The sequence below is a fragment of the Neovison vison genome, chromosome 4, assembly GCF_020171115.1.
Source record: "Neovison vison isolate M4711 chromosome 4, ASM_NN_V1, whole genome shotgun sequence".
Classification (NCBI taxonomy): Eukaryota; Metazoa; Chordata; class Mammalia; order Carnivora; family Mustelidae; genus Neogale; species Neogale vison.
This window is the reverse complement of record NC_058094.1, coordinates 186196758-186220784: the sequence shown is the minus strand read 5'-3', so window position 1 is coordinate 186220784 and position 24027 is coordinate 186196758. Positions and strand designations below refer to the sequence as shown.

At 42.0% G+C, this 24027-nt stretch overlaps 1 protein-coding gene across 2 annotated transcripts; it reads left to right on the top strand.

Moving 5' to 3' along the window:
- The first annotated feature begins 11885 nt into the window (after nucleotides 1-11885).
- NEUROD6 (neuronal differentiation 6) lies at nucleotides 11886-15282 on the top strand. 2 transcript variants are annotated; one of them, XM_044244566.1, is made up of 2 exons: nucleotides 11886-12126; nucleotides 13595-15282. In XM_044244566.1, exons 1-2 carry the CDS (start codon nucleotides 12109-12111, stop codon nucleotides 14486-14488), a joined length of 912 nt encoding a protein of 303 aa, XP_044100501.1. In that variant the 5' UTR covers nucleotides 11886-12108; the 3' UTR covers nucleotides 14489-15282. The 2 variants fall into 2 exon arrangements, with proteins under 2 accessions (XP_044100501.1, XP_044100500.1); XM_044244565.1 differs by having other exon boundaries at nucleotides 11889-12126; nucleotides 13454-15282.
- Nucleotides 15283-24027: the final 8745 nt, after the last annotated feature.

Genomic DNA, 24027 nt, shown 5'->3' with positions numbered 1-24027 from the left:
GATGCCATCTTGAAATGTTTAATTATTTCTGAATAAGGGGTCCATGTCTTCATTTTGTTCTGGGTTCCACAAATGATGTAGCCAGTCCTGTACACTTGCTTTAGGTGTCCTTCCTTCAACAATAAGGAAAAATCCACAATTCCACAGACCCCCTATTGTAAACTCCATCTCCAACTAAACATAATCCAGTCAAAAAAGAGAGCCAGTAAAACACTTAAGATAAAAGAGAAAGGTGAATGTCTCCCTGCTATGTATTCCCCAGCACAGAAGCCAGGAACAAAAGAGAAGAGGATAGTAAAGCAAATCAGTGAAGCAGATTCAAAATATTCATCACACTCAACATAAATAAAGACACATTGGCCTTTGTAGGGTATTAGGTGCATCCCATCAGAAATTTCAATCCTGTGAGAAACTCCAGCAGAAAAGGAAACCACTCAGTGGAACGATAAGTTTGGGACATGCTCCTCCCATATCCTGCTCTTGGAGAGTCATAATGTGCACCGATATACAGAAGAGCCCAGCAGAACATGCTTTAAAGAAAACAAACATCTTCAACCATGCAACTTTCTCTCTCTCTCTTTTTTGAGTGATTCCTATTAATAGTTTACAGAGTGTTCTTTGGGCAACACTTTATTAGTGCATGGTGTATTAATCAGAGAGTGTATTTTGGGAGGAAAAAACAACTTGAGTTCCAAGAATAGAGGAAGCATCGAGAGTTGCCAGGTAAAATACAGGATGCCCAGTTAAATTTGAATTTCAGATAGACAATGAATACTTTTTTAGCATAAGTTTGTCCCACACCTAAATATATCTAAAATACAAATTCAACTGAGTGTTCTGCATTTTGATTCGCTAAATCTGGCAATTTCAGTAGCATACCTATTCTGCCATATCCCCACACCAGGTGTATTTCATACGCACAGTGGGTGGCTCATGAAAACTGGAAGGTGGAGAAAGTGGAAGAGGCAGACACTTGCCCAGACTCTTCTTCAGGTCCTTGTGGGTTAGTGGGTAACTCCTAAAGCACAGGGATTCTCAACCCTGTGGAGATTTAAAAAATGCTCTTGACCAAGCCTTATCTCCAATGACAAGTGGACTTCTCCATCAGGCACAGTACCCAAGAATAAAAATGAATATAATCAACCTTGTATTATAGTTTCTTTATACCAACACAATCATCAAATATTTTTATTATTTTTATGGAGGACAGAGCCTCTGGAAGCCAAGTGTCCAGGACCCAGAAAAGTGATCATTTCACGCTACCCAGAGATTCTGAACTAAAGGCCACACCCCCACCTATCTGATTGCCTCTTTTCATTTAGTTATTACTAGAATTCCCATGGAAAATAAGAGTAAGTTTTATCCTAAGGAATAGTTAAAAACCAAATGCTCCAAAGCCCTGAAGAGTTACATTTTAGATTTGCATTTCAATCTGTCTTTTTTTGTCATAGAGAAATTCTAATTCTCCAGGTAGGAAGGTTGATTTCACCCCAGTTCCGAAAGGGCTATTATTGCCATCACCACTAAAAATGTCTAGGTTCATTTCAGACCAAGAAGAGACAAACGATCTTGCCTATGCTTCAGCAATGTCTCTATGTGAATCTAAATGCTCCTGAAGACCAGGAGCCCCTCCAGGGCAAGCACCAGGTTTGCGTCATTTGCCATGCTAGGCATTCAGTAACCGTAGTCGTGGAAGTACATGCCATCATCAAGTGTCCTCTCTGGCCTTTAATTCATTCATTTCTATTTCACTTCCAGCACTGAGTCTTGCTCAGCCCCCTCCCAACCTGGACTGTTTGTAAGAGAGATGCTAATCTGGAAAGGCTTCTGCTTTGGAGAACAGAGATTCATTATTAATATCGTGGATTTCCCATTCCTTATCAGTCCACCAAATGTATGTGGTGCCTCATTCGCCAAGTAACCAGCAGGGCCAGATGGAGCATGATGGAGGATAGTTCCTTCCATTCTTTTAATATCAACCATCTCCAAAAAAAAAAAAAAAAAAAAAAAAGGTAGGAGTGGAAAAAGTCAAGCTAGTGTAATGCAAGTTAGCATTGTCTCTGACAAGCCAAACTTGCATTCTGTGAATGGTAGACGGTCCAGCTGGGGAACGCTTAATCTTCAGATCAAAAGGATAATGATAGATTTCCTCCAGAAAATGACACTGGGCAATCAAAGAATTCAAAGCCATGTGCCACAATCTTAGACTGGATCTTGAACCAATATTGGTCGCCAAAATGAACTGCAAACTGCTTAGTGGGAAAAGTTACTGTAGCTTTTGAAAGAAATAATTAGCACTGGAGAAGCCTTTTTGGATAAAGAGCCAGAAAGGAGATAGCTGGGTTCAGTCTTCACATACAGACTGCATAAAATTATGGCAAATCATTATTGCCACGACATTGACTCTTGCTTTCTGAAGGATTTTTGCTGCTTAAAGAATTATATAATCTAGTGTCTAACTTACTGTATGTGGGGCATGCAGCTCTTTGTCACTGACTTATTACCTCATTGCTTAGCCATGGTGCTAATGAAGCAAAGATCACAGCTTTGATTGACAGATGGGTCTCATTGCTTTAAGGTGTTCTGCAGCCAAATGTGCTGTGCTGCCCCCAATCGATTCAATTCTGCTATCAATATTTTATTGAGTCCCTACTATGTACAGATGAGCACGTTGTGTGACACAGGACTACAAAACAAAATGAAACAGACATCCGGGATAGTTTTTGTCCTCACAGTCTAGTTGGGGGGACAGATGCATTCACAAATAGATACACTACAAAGCAAATTATGCTAAGCACAATTGTAGAAGCACAAAATGTAGTGGGAAATCAGAGGAGAAAGATTAATTCCAACCCATGAGGATGTGAATGGATCGCCACAAATTTATCACCACCCAGGAACAACAACTTACCACATATATTATAATAACAGTGGGCTAGGATTGCTATTTTAAAACACAAATGAAAAATATATTGTAATTAGATGAGATTCGCCAGCCAAACAGAGCAAACCAACCAGAAGTCTAAAATACAAAAAGGCAAATAATGATTTGGGCTTTTGCATTTTGTACAGGATTATTTAGCTGCTTATTTTATTTCTATAGGTGTGGACCATGATTTTTTATTTTTTAATGTGATCTGGAGGTTATAAGACTTCCCTGCATATGGCAGATCCCAGGGCAAATACGTGCATCCCCTGGGGAATGATTGGATCATGCCTGTGTGCTTTTGAATCTGTGGCATTAGCAAGGTTAGCCTTTCAACCTAATGCTTTAGTTTCCAAAGTCATCTCTGGGCTTAGATCAGCAAGCATGTGAACATTAGGAATAAAAAAAAAAAAAAATAGAATTCTCTTTTGGTTATGTAGTATATTCTTCTATCAAAGCCGCTAAGAGATTCACAAGTAGGTAGAGACAAAGAGCAAAGCTTTTGGTGTTTCTTTGGGTAAGAAATGGAGTAAACACAGCCATGAAGTTTGAATCTCTAAAAGATCTATTGGCCCATTCGGCCTTAAAATCAGAAGTTATTTGTCCGTAAGATGTCGCTATCTTTCCTGGGGTAAGGTGTGGAAATTGCAAGCAGATATCTGTAATGTTTTCAGAACTGGTTCAACTGACATCATAATATGTGCTCCCTATCTATACCCCAAATGCTCGAGTGACCAGAGGTCTCTACCATAGACAGGAGCCTTTCTTTCACAAAGAGTTGAGAAATTATTTCACATAAATGTTTTATACTCAATTCTTCCCACCCCCATTCTTATTTTAAAATAATGTCATATAATAGTGCGGTGCCCACCACGTACCAGGGACTGTTCTAGCCACCTACATCCAACAACCAACCTATAAGGTAAGAATAGAATTATCCCCATTTGACAGATGGAAACACTGAAGAATAGAACCTTGCTCAGAGTCAACCAGCTAGAAGGTGGCAGCACCAGGAAGCCTGGCTCCAGACGCCATGCTTGAATCACTAGATTAGTCATGCTCATGTATAAAGTCCTCATATAGTTGCTGTAAGAATTATATCACATATACAGAAAAGCTAGCACAAAGAAAGTATTCAAAAATATTGGGCAATAGTCCATTGATCAAATATTAGCCTCTCTAATTTAACTATTGTGTTTTAAAACTTAAGATGCGGTATGCTGTAAGTGCAAGTATTCTGAAATGTATTCTTGGCAAAACTACTGCAGAGTCTTATTGGTACTGAGTTCCCAAAGGATGTAGGATAAACAAAGAAGGGAGTCATTTGTTTGATACTCTGCACTGTACTCTGCCCTTTGGGCTTCTCGATACTCTAGGTTTGTTACTTTTCTTTCCTCAGTGGGACTCTAGATTCCTTGAAGAAAAGGATTATCTCTTCTACTCTTTCTTTCCACAATCAGAGTGGCTTGATGCATAGGAATCCTTCAGTAAGGATTTGTAGATTGGTAATCAATACTCTCCTCGATTAGAAGACAGGAGTCCATAAACTTGGGATAATGTAATTGATCTTATGTAATGATTTTAGAACATGGGTGCTTATCATGTGGTAATTACTAAAAATTAACTTTTTGTCAATGTCCTATTTTAAACTTCTCTTAAAAATCATACATACAGAACACATATGTGCATTTCTGTTGGATATATACCTAGGAATGGAATACACCTAACATATATATATGTTCACTAAAAAATATGTACTAGAATAGCATGACTTATAACATCCCCAAACGAGAAACTGTCCAAACATCTGTCAACAATAGAATGGAGAAACAGACTGTGGTCTAGTCACACAATTGAGTACAGTACAGCAATGAGAGTGAACAATCTATAATTTTGTACAAAAACATGGGCAAAGGGCACAAACAAAATGTCGAGATAAAGAGTCAGATCCAAAATATATTTAATATAAAAATGATTTTATTTATTTAAAATGCAAAATAAACAAAACCTATTAGTGCTGTTGGAAGTCAGGACAGTGGTTGCTCTTGGGGAGATGTAGTTGGTATGTTGAAGGGTCAGGAAGGAAGCTTTTCTTGATGGGGATCTTATTAAACAGACGTGTTCAGTTTATTGGAATTAATCAAGCCACATGCTTATTGTCCATATGTATTTTAGTCTCAAGTAGACTTCAAATAAAAGTAAAGAAAAAAAAAACCCTAACTACCCATACTTGCAAGCTCTCTACTCAAATTTTTCTTCATTCCCTGCCAACAACCTCTCTTATCACAGTGAGCTCACATTGTTTCTAATTAGACTATTGTGGACATATTCTATGTGCTATTTCAACTTGAACTTCCTTGACAGGTGGGGCTCTTGGTTATTTACCTTTACTTGCCCTTACAATGTCTACAGCGGTAACATAGAAAAAGTGTTTTGTTGAGTGATTGAAAAAGAAGGAGAAACAACTCCTTTTCCTGAAGGAACAGACATAAATAGATGAATAAGTGGATGAATGAATGAATGATACATAGCTATTAAACAGCAGGATCAGGATTTTAATGAACAGCTCACCCCTTCTAGAATCTCACTGTCATGACAATTGCAATCATTGCCAGATGACTCCATCATACATGGCAGTCTACTGACCTACCTGTAAACCTCAATCTCAAATACAAACATATGATAAAAAGCTTAAATCACCAAATATATTAATGGGATGATTCTTCATTTTGTGAATAGGTTCATGGTTAAGTTTCTCTACTCCAACTGATATTTGGCATTTATTCAGGATTTGTTATGTACTAGAAACAGTTCTAGGCAGTTTGTTGACATTTGATTATTTAATTCCCAAGGTCAACAAGTATAGTTGGTAAAAAACTAGAATTTTGATTCCCACAGTCCTCAGTCCAAATCACGATCCCTTCACTGAAAGGTGGAACAGTCCTGGGTACGTTAGCGAAGTTCTCTGGGCTGCAGCTTCAGGGCTCCTACAGTGGAGACAATCCCATCTACCTTATTGCAAGGATCCCAGGAGGCCATATATGTGAAGAACCTGGCCTGATGCTTGGCGGATTGCAGTGGAGGAGCACAGTTCATTGTCACCATGACCAGAGGATAGGTCACTTCCCCACATCCTATCCACACCCATTCGTCCCTAAGTTCTGGAGAGTCTCTCTCCAAAATACGTTTCTAGGCTTCCTCCCTTCATTTCCTTCACCCCACCCTAAGCTAGGCCATGCTCAGCCCCTCGTGATCTGTCTACTCATATAGACTTTGTAAATCCGCTCCCTGCTTCTTTTTCTCTTTCCAACTCTTCTCAGCCAGAGTCATCTTTTCAAATCTTTAACTGCCTGAAGTCCTCCCTTGACTTTCAGTGAAATAAATTCTAAATACGTTCCATGACCTATACGGTCTGGTAGGATCTGATCCCTACTCTCACTGTTGTTTCCCCCAGAACATTTGACACGGCACACATGCTCGTGCCTCCGCTTGCTACTTAGTCTTCACGACTCAGCTTGAAAGGTGACTCAGAAAGGGCTTCCCAGATACCCGAATCAAGCAAGGCGTCCCGTGATTCTCTGTAGCCACCGCTACGTAAATTTCACATTTCGGTGATTACCTATTTATTGCCTGTCTTCCCCCTCTAGAACTGTACCCCCCAAAGGCTTGTCATATCTGTTCCACATGCCATTGAATGTCCATCACTAGGGCATTGTGTTAGCAAGTGTTGAGTGCTACGGAGAAAAGCAAAACTGGGACGTGGATAGGAGGGACACATGGCTATAGGGACACAATATAAAGTAGGATGGTCAGAGGGGACCTCCTTGACAGGGAGCAACTGAGCAGAGACTTGAGGGATGTGGCATAGGGATACTCAGGAGAAGGAGTCCAGGTAGAAGTAAGTGCAAGGATGTCGATGCGACATGCCTGGGAGTGGGAGGAACAGCCAGGGCCACTGTGGCTGGAGCTGAGTGAGTGGAGGGGAGAGCAGTAGAAGTCGGGAACAGAAGGACCAGAAAAAGCCTCTGGGCCTCTATGAGGCTTTGACTCTGGGGGAGGGGAAACCACTGCAGGATTTTGAGCATAGAGGAACGCAGACTGATTTATATTCTCACCACATGCCTCTGGTTGCTGAGTTGAGGACTCTGTACCGGATATAAGGGGCGAGGAGTGAAAACCCAGAAGCTATTTGGGCCAGGTGGGAGATGATGGTGGTTTGGATGAAGGAAGGTGTGGTGGAATTACCAAGAAGTGGTCAGATTCCAGATGTAATTCTAAGGCAGTACTGAGAGGATTTGCTGACATACTGGTTCTAGGATATAAGAAGAGCAAGGAAGGAGTCAAGCATGACTCCAAAACTGATATTCAATAAACCTTTGTTGAATGGATGAACGGGTGAATAAGTGAGTGAATGAATGACACAGAGCAATTAAGAAGCAGGAGCAGGATTTCAGGCAAGTTTAGTAAGACACCAAAATAGTCATTGAGACTCTTAACCTTTTAGAATCCGACAGAGGGTCTTTCTTTAGAAAAATGCACATATGTACATACATGCCAAATTTTCACATAATCTTAGGAAGCTCCAGAATTTCTTGAAACCCATCCAGAAATCCCATGTTAAGAGAGACTGCATGTCATCCTATAAGCATGTAACTTAAAACTTGACTTTCAAAATGTGGTTTGCATGAAACCTTTGCAAAACATCTCTTGCCTGAAGTTCCCACTCCAATCTTAAAGTGGATTAATGTTAACAGAAGAGAGACAAATTTTATTTCTGCTTTCTGTGCTTAAAAATAACCATCACAACACACATTATTGGAATATAACTCTAATTTCTAAGTCAGTATCATAAAAAGTCATAATCAGGGCCAATAAATCATTTTTTCTACTTGTAAAAGACTAAAGGAAACTATACATTTTCTTACAATAACATCACAAAACTTAATAAAGCACCTTCTTTACGAATGGCTGGAACTATAATAACTCAGTCCAATAATACTGGTCTTCTCATACTGATAGGAGTTTAACCAGCAGATTTAGAGGACTTTATTTAATAACAAGTTAGAAAACGAATTTAATACATGCCGTTGAGGGAGTCAAATAGAAAGTATGCTCCATGAAGAAAAAATAATAAAGTGTATTTCTGGAAAGAACAGCAGTACCGTTTTGTGCAAAGGCTAAAATAAAAGATCAGATGGTACTATGTTTTCTGAATTGCATAAACAATGATAAAACTACTGCAAAATAATAGTACAATGCTGTTTACTCTTCACCCTGAAGTAAATCTGTAAAAGCAATTCAAATGCTGCCCTCAAATTTCCAGATTATCTGTTGGAGCTAAATAATCCTTGCAGGTATGTATATATTTATAATATACACATACCTATACATACACACATGCATATATATATGTATATATGCATATATAATATATATACACACACACATATATTATAAAACATTTAGACATCTATGTTCAAATCATACTTTTAAGCCCTCTAAGTCTTCAAGGGGAATAGGGTGGTTTTACATTTTGCCTTATATTTTCAATACTTTTATTTAATACCCAAGGGCTGTTTCCCAAAGTCGGTTGCTCTGCCACAGCCATAAAACTCTTTCAAGCCACAGGGGATGACAGAGTTAAAACTCTAAAAGATTAACACAGGGCTCGCTCACAGGCTTACACGCTGCCCTGAAGCATTTGTCTAAGAGCTTAAAAAAAAAAAAAAAGGCAATAGAGAAAATTGTACAAAATCTATCTCAGGAAACACCCGACTTCTAGAGGAAAAAACTCTGGTCCTGAGGTTTTGCTGCCTGACCCTGGGTCTGCATTCTGTTGCCTTAACTCTCTAGGAGAGCTGAGAAAAATGCCTGTCATGTTCCAGACTGATCTCTTAGGTAATGAGAGGAGTGTGAAAGGGAAGTCAATAGAATCCCCCTTTCCTATGACACAGGTGCTCACTGGATGACCTACAAAGAACAATCCTTCAGCCTTGATTGAGACGTCTGGCTTCTATTGCCTTGCAATGTCTCAAATTATATCTACATTTTCTGTGGGTCACTTTTATAACTGAAATATGAGGAATTACCCAGTGAAAGCAAGACAGAGGCAGACAGACATTGGGCACATTAAAAATATAAATACATAAAATGTCTTGGCCCCAGAAGCAAAGGTCGTATCAGTTAAATCAGTATCAAATTGAGTTAAGATGTAAACTTTGGTGTTCAGGGATTACTGTAAAATGAGAAAATATATTATAGAAATGGGGATAATACACTCCCCATACTCGGAGTATTCGTCTATAATTCAGAATGTATTTCTGTTTGGAGTATTGGTGTTAACGTGCTTTCTTAGCAGAGAGTAGAACAGCCGTTATGGTGTATGTTATGAATGCATATTAACAGCAAAGGCATTTGCATATCTGGAACTATAGTAGAAAATGCATAACAAAATTTCTTTTGAAAGATTATTGTACAAACAAACCGATTCCTTGCTAGATCTTGACATAACAACTTTTTGTCCCCCCGCCCCACTTTTTTTTGTTTGTTTGTTTGAAAAGGAAATCTGGGACATTCAAACAATAGATTAATACTCTGCAAACCTCAACACAGATTCTATCCCCCCTTCACCCCACCTAACCACCACCACGAAAGGTTTTTATTTCATGTTCAAAGGCAGAAATAGAACAGTCCCAAATGTTTTCATCAAAAAACTGTTTCTCATTTGTCTGCGCATTGGAAAGATAAAATATAAAGTCTATCCTTGCAATGAGCTACATTGGTGCTAATTTTCTACTAACATGTCATGTTAGCATTCCTTGGATTTTGATTCTCATGTTTGTGATGCCCGTAATACAATGCAGCTTCTGGAGACTTCGCAAGTTTAGAACATGGTACGATATGTAAAATGAGTGACAGGCGTTGTGGCTCCTGACTCTTGATACTTATGCCCTTCCACATTTCAAAAATTAAGCCACACGTGAGGACAAACGAAAGTCTGCATCTGCTCTTCCTGTAAAAACTCTGTTTTGAAGTAAAAAGTGTTTTTATCTTTTGAACCAAAGGCTATATGAAATAATCTCAGTGCACCCATGACCAGTAATATCCCCTTAAACAACACATTTTGAAATGCCTTTGGTGTGCCTGACTTTTTGAACCAAAGGCTATATGAAATAATCTCAGTGCACCCATGACCAGTAATATCCCCTTAAACAACACATTTTGAAATGCCTTTGGTGTGCCTGACTTTTTAAAAAGGTAATCGAGGCCAATCTACTTCACTTAACTTATTAATTTATAGGCTTATTTTTCTTTTAAATTTGCAATTTTAGCAGACCATTGAGAGAGAAAAATTATTTTCTTTTACCTAGCATAATTCTCCTTTTTACCATCTTCCCCATCTTTTCTAGAACTGTCCAGGCAAAGCTGAACAACTTCGAGGGGGACGGGAATGAGTGGGATATGACAGGAGCAAAATTGAATTAAATTTGAGGCCCCCAATGCCAATTTGGAACCAAAGTGCATTAAAACAGCAGAATTCTAAACCTTTCAAAACTGGGATTTATAAGGGGAATGCTAACACAGATTCAACAGTTACAACTCTGCCAGGGATTACTTTAATACCAAAAGCATACTGTCTCACTTTATAGAAAGAGATTATTCAGTTGTCAAACAACAAAGGTTGTGTTTGTCCATTTTTAAACTTTTTTAAGTGCACTTTTTACTTTACTGATGGGCAATTCTGAAATAAAATAAAACACTCTCTTTCTTTTTTTTTTTTTTTTTGCAAGGGAACGGGGTGACAGGGGAGCAGAGAAAAGGAGAGGAAGGTGGAGTTTGCCTCTGGTTTCACAGTTTATTTTATCAATAAGGCCCTGCCAGTTTTGCTTAACTCTTTCTACTCCACTTTCATTAAGATACCAAAAGTGGGGAGTGGGGAAAAAGAGGAATATGAATAAATCTGACAAAGAAAAACGATCGGACAGCGATACAAGAATGAGGAGACTTTTAAATTGGGTGTTAGTCTAGAGGGGGCAAAGCGTGAGGAGAAGATTTTTAAGAGAAAGGGAAAAAGAAATCTGAGGGCTTCAGAAAACAGAAAAGCTAATCTTTGATTAAAATACTCAGCAGAATGCCAGGGAGAGCAAGACAAAAACCTCAGAGCTATTTTTTATATTTATTGTGTATGAACTGAAATGAGAAAGAACAAGCAAGTTCACGCTGGAAAGAGACTGGGACAATGCTTGAGTGGAGTTGTGACTTTTTGGTAGAGGACACGAGAATGCAGTTTGAAATCTTTCACGGGGGACTTGCAGGCGTCTCTGCATTTGATATAGATAAAGAATCTCTCTGAAAAGTTGTTGAAAGGTACCAGCAAGTGTAGAAAGGGGAGCGTCGGAAGATGTCTTTCAGACCCCAGATGGAGAGACTGTTCTTTTATTCCAAATTCCCAAGAAGCACAGAAGTCGTACATGTTAATAAGAGAACACACAGACACACACCCATAAGTTACATGCCATGAAACAAAACAAGGAAATGAGGAGACCTTTGTTGATCCCTGTTCGCTTGCACAAATCTTAGTTTGCTTAAGCATCTCAAGACCCTTTTCCCGATTTCAGCTCCTCCTCACGGCTTTCTCTCCCCGGGTACCCAGGTGCACGAACGGGATGGTGATCTTTACAAAACGTCAACATCAACAACAACAAAAACCTCTCGCTCACACAAAAGCCCACCTTGTAAATGAATGGAATATTAACGACTACCTAATAGTTACACCGTTGGCAGGGCGAAACTGAACACTAACACAGCTATTTCTCCAGACTGCCAGTGAAGCCGAAGCAGCTCGAGGAGAAACGCACCTACTGTATGTGAAATGCTGGTGCAGATTTTTTCCCTATCAGTCTAACCTTCTGTGTTGATGCATGAATGCTGGTACCCACTTACAGGGATGCCAGATGATCAGTGCAGAATGAAGGTCCCAAGAGAGAGGATCACATGGTTCTCTCTGCCCTGTGACGTCACTAGCAGATGGCATGGGTACCAGCTCTGGCAGTTGGCATCAATGTCACTTTTTAGAGATCAATGAGATAGTGCAGATATACACAGATCTAGAGACTCCAGGAGACGATGCGACACTCAGCCTGAAAAGATTTGGAAGATACAAAATGAAAACTGATTATTGAATGAAATTAAAACCTAAGGTAATATAAATAAAGATCTACTTCAATTGATGCTGGCTTTGCATGCAAGTATTTAAAGATACAGTGTCACTGTCTTATAGTATTTATATGCTCTTTGCCATCTATAACTTCTTATCATATTTCATTCTTATGATGTAATTGTCACATACTTTCACTGCTATTATGTAACACTGCAAGTATGTGGACATTACTAAGAGTTTGTGTGTGTGTGTGTGTGTGTGTGTATGTGTGTGTGCTGAGGGGGCTGGAGATTGTTAAATTGAAAAGTCTCTGTTTTAAAGTGCTTATTTGTTTGAAGACTTTAGATGAAAATACTTGCTGCTTCACCAAACGAAAGCCAAAATTGCATTTGAAACACAAATTATTTTCCCCTTTCATTCGGGATTCTGAACACACGTGCACAATTGCAGTCAGAATCCTTGGACCGTTCCTGTCAGATATTAGCTAGAGGGAGACTTCTGTGGCTCGTAGAACAAAAACACTACGAGAGTGGTTTTTTGTCCAGGATGATTTGAACAGCAGCAAACAGACGATTACATTTGGAAAAATTGAAAATGTAAAAGCAGTCTTAGCATTTTCTTTGATTTAAAAAAATGCCAGTGATTTTTATTTTTTTAATTTATTTATGGAGTTTATTCCAAATTAGCCCCAACCCCCTCCCCCCCCTTTTTTGTGAAGGCTGGGAAAATAGTGCTCTTTTACATATTTCTTCACTAATCAGAAAGAAATCAGTTTAAAAACATTGGCTCTGGTTAATCTTTTCTTTAAATTTGTAAATGTCAATAGTCACTTATCTAAATTTGCAGTTATATAATACAGCAGATAAAGTTAGGGCTTATTTCTTTTTCTAAAACAAAACAAAACAAAACACCTCACAAATCTGTCAGCTAATGGAGAGCTAACACTTTTTTATTTTAAAAACTGGGGTCTCTTCTCATGTGGTACTCAGGGGAATTGGAATTAATGAAATTCTGCATTGCTATACCATGTTTTGCATTTGCTTAAATTCCACGGTCTTTTTTGTGCATTAAAACCAGTTTAAAATCAAAGGGAAGTGGAAATGGTGGTGGCATTATCATAAATGCTTCTTGTTTTATTTTCTTTTGATAATTTGCCTATAAAAATCTATCCTATTGCATGTGCCAATTTTTTTTTATAATTACTAGTCTGCACAAACTCAAAGATTCTATTTAATGTAAAAACTAGGTCCCAGAATTAGTCTTATTCATGTGTTTTTGTATTCTTATGAATAAGTCATTAAATATGCTTTAAGTGTATCAACTTTAAAAATGAAAACACTTTAAATATTGTGCTGGCACTTTTTCAGGTAATTTAAGATTAGAGAACCATGTTAACACTACCGTTTGATGAGTCTGTTGTAATGCCAGAATCCCAGATGTGCAGAAAGTTTTCTAGAGAATGTGAGGACCAGAAGCAAATTAAGAAACCAGAAAGCTTTTCCAAACAGATTGTCCTTCGAGGAAAGAGCATCAAAAGGGCCCCAGGAGAAGAAACCGAGAAGGAAGAAGAGGAAGAAGACAGGGAAGAGGAAGATGAAAATGGCTTGCCCAGAAGGAGGGGTCTTAGGAAAAAAAAGACGACCAAGCTCCGACTGGAGAGGGTCAAGTTCAGGAGACAGGAAGCTAATGCACGTGAGAGAAACAGGATGCACGGCCTCAACGACGCTCTGGACAATTTAAGAAAAGTGGTCCCCTGTTATTCCAAAACCCAAAAACTGTCCAAAATAGAAACTTTACGACTGGCCAAAAACTACATCTGGGCACTTTCTGAAATTCTGAGAATCGGCAAGAGACCTGATCTGCTCACGTTCGTCCAAAACTTATGCAAAGGTCTCTCCCAGCCAACTACAAACTTGGTGGCAGGCTGCTTGCAGCTCAACGCCAGGAGTTTCCTGATGGGTCAGGGTGGGGAGGCTGCGCACCACACAAGGTCGCCCTACTCTACTTTCTACCCACCCTACCACAGCCCTGAGCTCACCACTCCCCCAGGGCATGGAACTCTTGATAATTCCAAGTCCATGAAACCCTACAATTATTGCAGTGCATATGAATCCTTCTATGAAAGCACCTCCCCTGAGTGTGCCAGCCCTCAGTTTGAAGGTCCCTTAAGTCCTCCCCCAATTAACTATAATGGGATATTTTCCCTGAAGCAAGAAGAAACCTTGGACTATGGCAAAAATTACAATTACGGCATGCATTACTGTGCAGTGCCACCCAGGGGTCCCCTTGGGCAGGGTGCCATGTTCAGGTTGCCCACCGACAGCCACTTCCCTTACGACTTACATCTGCGCAGCCAATCTCTCACCATGCAAGATGAATTAAATGCAGTTTTTCATAATTAATGAGGAAAATGAAAATAAACAGTGGTCATTCACCTCCCCCGTCTAATTAAGACAAAGCAGATGCTTGTGGGCTGAGTAATTGGCACAACTCTATCTGAGGTGTTTACTAGTTCCTGAAGTGTGTTTCAACTATTGTGAGAATTTTCTATGTAATAATAAATCTCTTTTCGTATGAGAACTTCTTTTCCTTTCCTTTTGTCTGTAAAGCACTGTGATTCTGTTTTTACTGGAAGGATTTTTTCCCCCTTGTTTTATTTTCTTTTAAATTCACTTAATTTGTTTGAACAAGGTGTCTAAGAATATACTGTTGAATAAAGACATGCACACAGCATAACTCAATGTCTATTTCAGTTGTACAGTAATTATAAAAATGCATGTTATTAAAATCAGATGAATAAAATGATGTGTTTATAATTACTAGCAATTATATATTATGTATCTCTGAAAATTGAAAATATTGAGAATAACACGAAGGTGACATTGATATTGGAAAATGCATTTGAGGATGTGCAACAATATAAAAAGCTATGCAATTTTCTTTTTATTAAGGATGAATCTAAATGCATTCAATTGGTAACTATTCCTCTTCAAGTATTGCAGATGGGGCAACAAGATATTTGGGTGGACGGTGTCATGATTTGGGAACAATTATTTCAATCGTAAAGAAAAATTTTTCAGCACTTGTTTTGTATTATTCAGAAATTATCTGTACAGGTTTGTTATCACAATGTATAATTGTGTTTTTCCACCCCACATTTTTAAAGCAATTAAACATAGATATTTACACTCCTAAAGGACATCTATTAGCTGTGATATTTTTGCACGGTACTTATTATTTCCTGGTACGCAGCTGCTTTCTGTCTCTAACACTCCCTTCTCCCCATTTCAGAAATATTTCTGGATCTCAACCGTACAAGGTAAAACAAATTTCTTAAACAAAATGGCCAAAGCGCCTACAAGAATTTTTTTTTTTTTTCTAAGTATGTTAAATGAAAGAAGAGGAGCCCATGAGGGTTAAACATCCTGGGGAAACAATGATAAATCCTGGTAACCTTCAGCTCCAGCCGAAATTCGGTGGCAAATTTCCAGCAAACACCAAGAGTGGATGTTAAAAATGGAAGGTTTTACTCTGCTCGGTTTAAATAAGTCTGGCCGATTAGAGGCTAAATTCTGTGTGATTAAAAGTTTCCTGACAAAAGGCCACCAAACACCTACTTGAATAGCTAGCGCCTGGGGAGCTCACCCTCTTAGGCAAAACTGAGCCCTTTCTAGAATAAAAACCAAGGTGGCAGTGACCTCCCTCCAGCTGCCCTCTTGCGCAGGTTTGCCCCCCATGGGGAGCAGGGCAACAGCTGCGAAGGCCGGCAAGGTTAGCAGAAATGGGTCCTGCGGCGGCGGGACGGAGCGGGTCGGGTGCGCCCGGGCAGGGGGTCCGCGCTCACCGCCGCCCGGCGCTGCCCACTCCTGCGCCCCGCAGGCACTGCCCGGGACGGCGCAGGCCCGACGGCTCTTTTCGGGTGGCGCGTGAAGAGGACAGAGGCGGCTTCGCGCCCCCACATTTGTCACCCGGGCACAGGGGCGAAGGCTGCACTGACCGTGGCTTGCCCGCAGTGGGCGCCCTGGGGCCGGGGGCCCTGCGAGCAGCTCCCGAGCCGACCTCGCCGGCCAGGAAAGGGGCTGAGCGCTCCGGGGAATCGGCGGGACCGGATGACGTGGTCTGAAGCTGGGAGGAGACGACCTCCTGGGACCAGGGCCCAAGAGGCTGGAAAGGGCGTCGCCTCTTCACCCGCCCCGTCTACCGCAGTGGAGGAAGCGGCGGCGGCGGCGGCGGCGGCCGCTCCAGTTTGCCCACATTCCGTGGAAATCTGCCCCTGTCCTGCCCTCCCACGCCAGAGGGACTTCTAGAGCCCAGGCTGAAAGGCCTGCGCCGGGGTTCTCCAGGGGCAGCAACTCTCCAGCTCCCCCCGCGTTAGCGCGCACCGCAGACGCGGTCCGAGGGGTAAAGGTGCCCAAGCAGCTGCTGGCGCAGGACTTGGCTGGTTTTGAACGTGCCGTTCTAAGCGGTGGTGACAGCACCTGTTCATTCCAATCCCGCGAGGGCATTAAGTCGGGGAAAGAGGAGGAAGTGTGCCCTCTAGGGGTGGAGAGAAGTTTGCCCGAGGTAGGGAGCCATCAGTCTCCTGTCTGTCCGACCCAGGAGTGACTCGCCCGCGTCCTCGCAGACGTGCACAAAACTTGCCTTCTCCGGGACTGTGTCCAGGATTGCCAGGCCTCTTTAAAGCCCCTTAGACACCGGGAGTCTGATCACTGCTCACCCCGTCTGAGCGAAGAGCAAGAAAGTGAGGAAGCATCTGGAACGAGAAGAAGCGGACTTGAAAAATTAAGGCATTTCTGTTTAGTCACTAACAGAGTAAGTGCGGTCTTCCCGACCTTGTTCCAAGGTGACCCGCTGCCTGACTCTGAACAGCATTGCGCCGGCTAAGAGTCTCCTTTGTCCAGACAGGCTTTGAAAACTACGGTCTTTCCAGGGTCGCAAAGCCATGTTGGAAGTCGAGACTGCCACAGGAGATGCATTCTTCCCTCTCCCTTCGGGCAATACAGGAACGCTAAGGAAAAAAGCAGCTGGCTGAATGTGTGGGAAAGAAGCAAACATGCAGAAGTGTCTTATCTCAGTGCTTTGTTTGAAATGAACTCAAGCAAAAGAGTGGGTTTTCCCAGCACAGACCACAGAGATCATGAAATTTCTTCTATAGTTTGGGTGCACAAACCCGATGTGGGCGCTCTCCTCTGCCGGGCTGCTGAGATCTGGGATACCATGTTGTGTGTTAGTAGGATGTGGGGGACTGCTCCCTGTGATTTAATTATCCCTTGCGTCCCACTTTGCGTCCCTATCCTTTGATGACCCCTGGTATGGGAACCACCCAGCTGGTCCCCTTTACACTAACCAAGGTCAGGGTGTCAGTTCTCTTCCTCAGCAAGGCTGTCCCTGTTCCCCAGGGACTGCAATCTTGAGAAATCATGACTCGTTCTTTCACATACCAACATTGCAGATGCCATGCATTGCAGAATCTTGCCTTTTAAGGTCTGACTCCAATAGAAGGGGAAATAGGATAGAATAGAAAGTATACCTCAGGACTGGGAAGTCTTAGGAGTCAGATTTGGGTCAAAATTCTGTGTCACCATGAACCTCTTATTACAACCTCAGGGAGACAGCATATAGAAGCCAAAAAGTCAGGATACCTTCATTCCTTGCTCTCTTTCTGACCTTCTGCTTTCCTCATCTCCCAACGTGAAAGGATGAAAGGCCTTTCTATTTTCTGAATCTTTTAAATAATTACTGCCTTTCACATGGAGAGGCATTTCTTTTGTGTTGAATTATGTGACTATTACTTTTTTTAATATTATAAATCTTGTGTCTCTCTGTTTGTCCTTTCTCCTATGTCAGGACTTGATTAATAGGTAAATAGATAGACAGACTCAGATATACATATACCCTCAACAAAATAAAACAAGTAGTAGGTAGTACAGGACTGAAATGACTGTCCAGGCGCACCAGAGGCCTAGATTCCTTTTACCTCCATTAACCTTCGCATGGTGCTTCCATTTTCAAATTTGCCTCATGACCCAAAATGGCTGTTGGGGTACTAACCATCACGTCCTCATTCCAATTATGGAGAAGGGAAGGGGATGGCAAAAAGGTGTCCCATCCACCTGATCAGAGCCTTCTAGAAAGTTTTTATGACTTCTACTTAATATCTCACTGATCACCTCCAGATTTAAAAGAAGCTGGGAAATACATCCTTTTATCAGAACATAGTGCCACCTGCAAGTAAGAAAGAAGACGACGTGTGTTGGTCAGGCACTTACTAGGCCTCCCTTTCCAGACTCTGAATCCTCAAGAGGCTGGGCCTTATCTTATATGCTGTGTGGACCACCTTAGCACTCTGCCTTGAACATCACGGGTTCTCAATAAGATTTTTAATTGTTTCCAAAATGCTTCCCACAGTTCAGGAGGCCTATGTTGTTGCCAGACATGTCTTCCATCCAGGTGCTAATGGGACATACCACACAGCACGCCTCCACTGGACCACTGCTGAAGTACATGCATTCTTCATCAGTGCCCTCATGGGGTTGTCTTGAACCATGCTGACCCCACTGCACTGCCCTGGCCTCAAACCTGACACATTCTGCATGTGGCATCACTTGCCTTAGCCCGAAGGTTCAGTCTACCAGACAGGAGATTGTCTTAGTTATCCTCTTTGTAGTACTGTGAGCCCCATCTGTGAACCCCATCTTTACACGCATTTTCCCTTGCCAGCTGTGTGTGGCTGGGCTTGCTTACTTTTTTCCAGGACCAGTGCCTTTGACTCTGCTGTCTACCAAATCCTTCTTCTCCTCTCTGAGAGAGTACCCTTTGCCCAAGCATTCTGTTTCCTGTTTCTACCATCTCTTTCCCATCTGACTACATAAATCTGTGTTACACATGCTCTCTTAGCTCCCCAGCTTGTGTATTCTAAGTACTTTGATTCTTACACCAAGTCGTCCTTCCTCCCTGTAAATTGCATGACTTCAGGTCTCTTGCTCTGTTGGAAGGCATGGAAGGCCAGGGTTTCCTGTATCCCCAGGTCCCCAAATTGTCTGTGCTGATGCCCCCTCTACTGAGGCATCCCACGGCTGGTGATGTACCCCAGCAACCCACCTCTGACCTCCATGTAATGTCTTGTGGGCATCTGCCCTCTCCCTTGGAACTGCTTTCTCTCCCTCATCACCTGCCTGTGGGTCTCTGGCCATGAGAAACAACATGTTATCATTTTAAAGGAAAGGCAGAGTGCTCAGGCTCCTGATAAGGGTCTCCAGCTTTAATAACTCAGCTCTCTTGGTCCCAGGGCCCTCAGCCATCCCAGAAAGTAGATTCAAGCAAAACCTGATGCTCTACGCAAAGCTACTGCAGCCTCCCTTCCCTCCGGCCATTTCTCACTTGGTCTCACTGCATCTGATACTTTCCCTACTTGTGGGGTCTCCCCTCTCTCCCTCAGGGACCCTGTTTCTTAATCAGTCTCCCAAATTAGGACAAGGTTCAAGTTCTTACATTGAGTAGCTATACAGCAGGAGATGGAAGGGGAGGGTCTACACCCTGGGCTCTCATACTAGATGTGTAATGCAGTGCTCTAACCTCGGCAGAGACTCAGCTGAGTATGTAAGACTTCCCTCCCAAACTGGAGAACCAAAACGGAACAACAACAACAGAACACCTCTCTTCATCCTAAAGCCCTACCTAGCCTCTTGCTCTCTTTTCTTCCCAGTCGAAACTTTCCAATGAGCGCTTGACACGAAATGTCACACCTTCTTTACCGCCCTGTCTCTTTGCTCCGCTGCGGTCCTTCCTCCACTGCCACCATCCAACAGAGACTGCATATGTTGTCATATTTACTCTAACGCCTATGGTATCCTTTGAACAAAGCATACTGATGTTTAAACATGAAAGTGTGTAAAAACCAGGGATAAAAAGAGTTGAAAGAGCAGGTTGGAAAAGCTGACAAGAGATCTCATTATAGGAAGCCCTGGGTGCCAATGAAGGGGATGTGCAAGATCACCTGAGGGCAAAGCCTGAGGGCCGAGCTTTGTCCAGCTGGGTTCACCAGCTTTGCAAGTGAGGGCAAGGACATGACTTTGTAGATTCTTGGTTTCTGGTAAAAGAAGGATCGTGAGAAGTAACACAAGTTACTGATGCCCAGTGACTGTCTTTCAGACCTTCTCTTTCCTTGCTCCCTGGCTGCCCCTGCCCTCCCTAGATAGTGTGGGTCACCTCATACTTTGGTTACTCTTCTTCTGTCTCCTTTACCAGCTCTTCTGCCTTCTCTCATCTTTTCTAGGCACCCCCACTGAATCTGTCTTCATTGTCCTATGGATCCTACTTCTCCTCCTGGGTCCCCCACTTGAGGACTACCAGACTGTACTTCAGGCCACCAAATACCTCCACTTAGTGATCCCATTGTCCTCTAAAGTTCAACATGTGGACAGTAGAGCCCTCTCCAAAACACTACCACTCCTGCTAGCTGTTTCCAGAACTTTCTTGCAATGTGTATGAAAAAAAGATATTAAATATTTCTCATTTTTCCTTCTCTTTCTGGCCCCTGTACTTTCAAGTTAGTTTCCATGTTCTGATGATTTCCTCTTATCACTTCACCTCCATATTAAAACTGAAAACAACTTTTGATATCATATAGCACTTTAGAATTTACAAAATACCTTTCACATATTCATCTTTTTTAGTTCCAGGAACTTCAGCATTAGTTGTTAATTTATATCATCCTTATTTTACTTGGAAACCAAATCAGCAGAGTCATGTCACTTTCCCATGGGCACAACACTAATGGACAAAGGTGGACAAAACCTGTCCTGATATTTTTCATCCCTAGGCAGTATTCCACAGTCCCTAATTTGGCACCCAATGCCTCATGGGTGGAATCTGTAGTCCACTTCTCCAAACTGATATCCCATTTCATTATCAATGGTTTTCACCTGCTTTTTAAAAAAACATCAGTATGCTTTGTTCAAATGGTAACTTGGGAGTTAGTGGACACATAAAAAAGGTTTCTGATCCTGGTGAAGACAAGACTGGAGGGTCTGGAACCAAGACACCCTCACCTGAGTTCTAGCTCCTGAGATATCTCTGAGGAGCAAGATTAGACCACTTCTGTACAACAGGAAAATGTCCCTGAGGTTGAACCTGTTTGTTGTACCACTATCTGCCTTTGAGTCTCGTGATGTTCCACCTATTTGGGATGTCCTCATTTCTAGTTTCCACCTTCTCAAATTCACATGTACTTCAAGGCCACCTCCAATATGAAGGCTCCCAGAGCCCGCTAATCTGTAGGGCATCATGCTGCTCTGAAGTCCCATCTCTGTTGTTTCGGTTACATAGTTGTCATCTAAATCTTTGCTGCCTAAATGTTATTGTATTCAAAATCTTACTTAGGCTTCATATTGCTGTTAACATATAGATATGACTAGATTGTATGCTCCCTGAGGACAGGGACAATATTTAATCCTCTTTGTGTCTGTATAGTACATACGTTCATTAAGTACTTGATTCAGTGATTGTGATTGGGGAGATAAGCTCTGGCTTTGTTACGGAAGAACATCATGAATCACAGAGAGACAGCACAGACCTCTCACATCCAACAATGACTGACACTAAGGATCAGATTTTCACCTAAAAAGTGAGAATAATAACACATATGTCATCGGGTTGTGAAGATAAAATGTGATCACTTAGGAAAAATACTAGCTCACTTCCTGGTGCAGAGCAAGCACGCAGTTGATGAAGCCAGCTATTGTCCTTATTGTTAACATAGTATCAACATACTGACTCCTACTAAATCTGAACAACATGAACAACAATTTTTTAAAATACAGGTTAGATCCAAGTAGCATGTTGTGATACAATTTAGGCTAGTGAACTTAATCAATATAATTTTAGTATATTATAGAACATAATTCTATTATATGTAAAATACATCAAATTTTATTTACAGAATAAAAGATAGAGTCAAAACACCAACCTGTCTTAGAGAACATTAGGGCACTGTTTTGGCAATTGCTTCATGCCTTCAGTAAGACCTCAGAATAACGGGTCATGGTCTTCATGTGTTTTCATCCTCAAGAGAGGCAAAAAGTGGAGGATAGAATGAGAGGAGGAGGAGGAGGAGGGGGAGGGGGAGGAAGAGGGGGAGGAGGAGGATTTAACAATTATTTATTGAGTCCCTGCTCTGATGAGTCACACACTGCTCTAGGTGGTATGGACACAGTGAGGAAAAGGGGAGGCCAGCTCCCCATTCTCGTGGAGTTTCTGGTGTAGTAAGGATGCCTATGAGTCCCCCACCCAGGGAGCACTGCTGTCAGGGGTGCCATCCAGCTCCAATGCTGTAGAAGGTGCTGGGAGAGGGGTAGACACACGTCTGAGCAGGACAGGGTGCTCCCTGTTCTCTTGGGGTCTGAATAACCAAGGCCAAAAGAACACTCATTCAACAAATATCTATTAATAAATTACTGTTTATTAGACTCTGCACTAGAGGGGCACCTGGGTGGCTCGGTGAGTTAAGCCTCTCTGCCTTCGGCTCAGGTCATGATCTCAGAGTCCTGGGATCGAGCCCCGCATCGGGCTCTCTGCTCAGCAGTGAGCCTGCTTCCCCCTCTCTCTCTGCCTGCCTCTCTGCCTACTTGTGATCTCTGTCTGTCAAATAAATAAATAAAATCTTAAAAAAAAGATTTATTCTTTGCACTAGGTATAAAGTGTATAAAAAATGAAAAAGACATGGCTAAGAACAGGGAGTCCAACAAGACAGAAGACATCATATAGTTAAATATAAATGACTAAATTAAAGGCATTACTGGAGGGGACATAAATGGAGGCAAAATCTGCTTATTCTGGGCTAGGCCACTGGGGAGGCAGGACCAGGAGTTTCCTGTAGGAGATGCTCCAGTTAGAGACATTTCACAGGTGGACCAGTGTGAGAGGGTGTACAGTGGGAATGCTTCTTTCCTTTTCTTGTTATTTCCATCCAAATGGAAAGGTCTAACATTCTTGGCTTTGCAGTAGCTCCTAAACCCCTTCTCTGGGGAAGAAATTGATCTCTAAATTGATTAGAGGATGTTGTCAAAGAACACACATGCCTCAGCCCCTCCTCCTTTCCATCCTCCCTTGGTCCCTAGAGTTCTAAGTTAAGAAATGACAGAGGTCCTGCAGTCTTCTGGGTTCTTCCAGTGTTTCCTATGATCACTTGAAACAGTCTTCCCATTTCTAGAGTTGTGTTAGCAAGCTCATTTAGCTCACACTCAAAGCAAAATTCTCTAACTTTAACCTCATCAATTATAAGGTTGATCTTTGGCTTTCATCTGCCTATTTCTTATCATATTAAGCAGCTGTTACTTATTTGGAAGCCCCTCTGAGACTCTAACAGAAGGGAGTTTCAGGCAGAAATGTTCAGCTGGAAAGAAGAAGGTGCAAATCAATTCTGGAGTTGCAAGTCCAGTTTGACGGGGATGTTTGGAGTGAGCTGGGATTGTCCTGAGGTGGGCCTGGACTCGCCAGCCAAGCCAACAACATGGAAAGCCTCGTGGGTCTGTGGGGGAGTCTGCTGGAGGGTCTTTCTGGAGGAGCACATCAGCAGATGTGCACTGTGGGAGGGTCCCCGGGAACTGGACCCAGGGGAACCTGTCAGGAAACAGCTCCAATGCAAGATGACTATGGACTAGAAAGGAAGGGAGAGGCCTAAGGGGTGATGAACAGAGAGAAACCATTGCTGGTGACTGCCTGGACCTCAAAGTGAGGAAGAGAGGTGAGGCTGAAAAACAGGTAGACATCTGTGCTCTGTTTTTAACATGCTGAGATTAAGTGCCTTGTGCTCAGTCCCAGTCGCATGGAGGGGCAGGCGGTCCAATGGCAGCTCTCTACGTCTGGAGTTCAAGAGAGGGGTCTGTGCTGCAATCGGATGTTGGGGCGGGGTGCCCTCAGACTCAGTGTGTGGAGACTGAAA

Coding starts and splice junctions, on each gene's coding strand:
- NEUROD6 (XM_044244565.1), top strand. CDS start 13,475: ATGTTAACACTACCGTTTGATGAGTCTGTTGTAATGCCAGAATCCCAG.